We start from the raw sequence: 3903 nt of genomic DNA, 5'->3' as shown, positions 1-3903 counted from the left end.
GAGAGAGAGCAGAATTGCTAAAGCGATGTCTGATAAAACTGTGGTTTATGAATCACATGTTAGAGCATTCTGGGATACAACAAGGTTTGATGAAACAGATAAAAAGATTCATGCTGTATTAAGAAAGAAGGACAAAAATGGAAAAGATATAGATGTTGGGATTGAATTTAATGTTGCAGATGTAAGAAGAGTTCTTGATCTACAAGATTCTGATGATGATCCGACAATCATGTCAGAACGTCTTGTAAAAGGTTTGTTGTGCAGAATGGGTTTCACGGGGTACATAAATGGAAAGATGTACAAAAGATGCTTCTCCAAAGCATATAGGTACTTGATGCATTGTATGGTGCATTCATTGGGTCATAGAAAGGGTGCTTATGATGAGGTTGCTGATTATATCATGAACATCATAGCAAGCTTGGTGTTGAACAAAAAGTACAACATTTCGCAAGTAATTTTTGAGTATATGAAGGAAAATTGCCAAGCTGGAGGAGACAAATACATCATGTATCCTAGATTCATCATGATGATTTTAAATGACAAAATCAAAGATCTTCCGAAAGACAGTGAAGATGTGATGGAGATGAGCATTGTAAATAAGGTCACAATTGGAAGAATTACAAAAGATAAGGATGTGAAAACCTAGCAGATGATTTGCAAAATAAAAGATAAAGAATATGTTGCTCCTGAAAACGATAAGTGGAGGCATGACAACAATGATTCAGACAATAAAGACTCAAAGATGAATGAGTTGGTTGAGAAAAAGACTAGGTGGTGGTTCGTTAGAGATGGAAAAAGGAAAAGGACACCTAAGTCATCCCCTGCGGTTGTTATTCCGAAAGATGGAGAAAAGGGTATAGTGAAAGGGGGAGCATTAAGACAATTAGATCACATATTGTTTAAATGTTACTAATCTTGTTGTATATGTTTGTCTTGTAGGGTCTTCTGGAGAGCCGCAGCAGAAGCTAGTGGATGAGACAGTTGTAGAGCCATCTGTGGTGATTGAACAAGGTGCTGAGTTGTTAAAGCAAACTTTGGAAAGTTACTTGAAAAAGAATGAAGAGATTGCAACACAACAACTCAAGGAACAAGTGTTCATGCTGAAAAGGTTACAAGGGTTGAACCAGAAACAAAAGATCAAAGTGGTTCAAGTGATGGAGATGCTGAAGCTACTCAATCTGAGTCTGAACTAATTCCTGAAACTCTTGGTAGAGGAAAAGCTCAATTGAAGAAAAGACCTTCAAAGAAACAAAAGGGATCAGATGAAGAAGATTCTCCGTATGATCCTGAAAAGTCAAAGAAGCAAAGAAAGAAGAGAAAAGCAGCTCCAGCTGGAACAATTCCAAGAAATGTCAGATCAAAGAAATCAGGAGCTGAGTCACAAAAGGATAAAGAAGGAAAGAAAGTTCAACATGTGCAGAAAGAAAAGTCTCCAAGTGTCGATGTTCCAAAAGAACCAGAGGCAAAAACAAAAGAAGTTCTAGTTGTTGGAACAGAAGAAAAGACAGGTGATGACGATTATGTCGAAATCACAGGCTTCAAAGCTGCCAGTCCTAAATCTGCTCAACAAGATATTCCTGGTTCATCACATCAGAAAGAAGAAGATTTCAACTTTGATTTTGATAATATTGGTCCTGCTACTAGTATTTTCTCAGAAGATCTTCCAGGAGAAAGCGATATGTTCAATGATAAAGCTTTCAAAGAGCTAATTCAAAGAGTCAACAAGTTGGAGAAAGAAAAAGGCAAAGCTGAGGTGGAACGTGATATGCTGAGAAAACAAGTTGAAGATTTGATGATAGCACATGATAAAATAGTTGCAGCGCTGGTAGAAAAAGAAGCAAGAATGAACAAAATGAAGGATGATGTCGATGATAGTTCTAAAATGTTTGAACTGTTGACACTCAAGATATCTACACTAAATGTCAAGATAAAGAATCTGGAAGAGGTGAACCAGTCGCTCAATCAGCTTCTCAGTGAAATGAGTGAAGCTTCTTCGAATGAGATGAAGGCTATGAAGTTGGAGATGGAAGCTATGAAAGCTGACAAAGTGATGAAAGACCAACAACTTCAGATGCTAGTTGCTGTAGTTGAAAGCCATCTAAAGATGAATATTCATGCTGCATTCGATGAAATTGATGTAATAAAGGCAAATGAAAGAAGAATGGAACGAGAACGTCGTGTAGCTGAAGAAGCAAATCAAAAGAACAAAGGTGTGGTTGAAGAAGTTGAAGTAGTTGATGGATCTTCGAGTCAACTTGATGCTGGTGGTTCTTCATCACAGCCTGATGTTGAAATGATTAAAGTTGTTGAAATTTAAGAACAAGTTGAAGATGACCAGGAGATGGTTGATGCTGAAGAGCCTCATGAACCTGAATTCTTAGTTGTCGGTGAGCCTTCTGAACCAGTAGTTGTTAAAAATATTCTTCGAAGGGTTGAAATTATTCAGAGAAAAAGAAAGGCCAGGGAAGTTCTGCTACTTGAGTGGAAGACAGACAAATTTGTGCTAATTGGAAATGCTTACCCTGTGCCATACAATTCAGAAGAAGTGGCCAAGTTGTTAAAGTTTCTTGATCGAAAAAGGAAGGGAAAAATAGCTCGTGGTGAGATTGTGGATGAAGAATCTGATATAGAGATGTTCGGAGATGATGAAGAGGAGGATGAAGATGAGGAGGATGAAGATAAGGAAGATGAAGATAAATCTGATGACAAAGATGATGACAAGGCTGATAAAGATGATAAAGATGATGATGACAATGATCAAGGTGCTTCTGGATTATTAATCAGAGATCCAGCTGTTCAAGAAAAGGTGGATGAGTTAATGAACAACGAAATCAATGAACAGGAGGATGAAGATCAGAATGAAGCATCATCATCTGGAAAGCAACCTGTTGATCAGGTACTTCTCTCAAATCCTACCATCTTTTATTTAAATATTCAACAACAAGGAGAGGTAGAGATTACAAGAACAAGGGCTGAAATGCTTGAGGAATTGGGGTTAGAAGATGGAAAGTTCAAGTTCGACATTGAAGATGAAATACCTCAGTCCCCTGCAAAGGATTTTGAGCCTAGATATCCCCATGAAGTAGATCATTATGACGATGTAATTATTGAAAGTGCTTCAGATTCGGAGGAAGATAGATATGATTTTCACTATGAAGGGGAAGATGCGGCATTTCCATCGTTTACAGAGATGTTTAAAGATAAAAATGAAGATGAGATCAGGAGAAAGATTGTAGAAAAGATTTCTACTGAAGATATTCCTGAACCAGTTCCAAGAGAGATTCCTGCAGAAGAAAGAAAGAAGTGGTTCAAGAACATGCCAAAAGAAAGAAAAACTCTCAGGGCGCTTCAATTTTTCACACATAACAAAGATCTTTCTTGGGGAGACATCTTGTCTTGGGGATACTTAGAAGATCTTAAAGTTTATGCTATCAGACGGGAGTAGGGAGTTCAATATTTTGAGTTGTTAGCTGATATTGCTACTTTACCTTGGTGGGACATAGATACATTGGTGGTAACAAAGAACATTAAACAGTATTACTACGGTCCAGAAGTGCGTGAGCATGATCAGAAATTGTGGAACTATATCAAACAATAAGCTGCGAATCATTATCCAGATTGGAAACCACATTTTCCAAAGCAAATTGTTACTTACCTGGAGAACGGAGAAAAAGATATTACTTTGGATGTAAAGCCTCCCAGGTGTTTGAAGAATATGCCACTCAGAGCCATTGAACAATACTTTCATGATCTATTTCAAGCCTGGCTATACAATCCATCTACAGCTGAGGCAGTAATCTCTTTGTATGACAAGTCCACAGGAGAATCTCGAAATATTTGTATCTTGGATCCTATGTGGCTGGTGAACTGTTCAAAGAAAGACATAGACTGCTTGTTTGTTAA

General features: G+C 37.7%; 1 protein-coding gene across 1 annotated transcript; it reads left to right on the top strand.

Annotated features, from left to right (window-relative positions):
• The first annotated feature begins 2341 nt into the window (after positions 1-2341).
• LOC110899971 (FK506-binding protein 3-like) lies at positions 2342-3445 on the top strand. Its single transcript, XM_022146872.1, has one exon. The coding sequence runs from the start codon at positions 2342-2344 to the stop codon at positions 3443-3445; it is 1104 nt and encodes a 367-aa protein (XP_022002564.1).
• Positions 3446-3903: the final 458 nt, after the last annotated feature.

The sequence above is a fragment of the Helianthus annuus genome, chromosome 16, assembly GCF_002127325.2.
Source record: "Helianthus annuus cultivar XRQ/B chromosome 16, HanXRQr2.0-SUNRISE, whole genome shotgun sequence".
Taxonomy (NCBI): domain Eukaryota; kingdom Viridiplantae; phylum Streptophyta; class Magnoliopsida; order Asterales; family Asteraceae; genus Helianthus; species Helianthus annuus.
The sequence above is the reverse complement of the archived record's forward strand: the minus strand, read 5'-3'. Positions and strand labels throughout refer to the sequence as shown.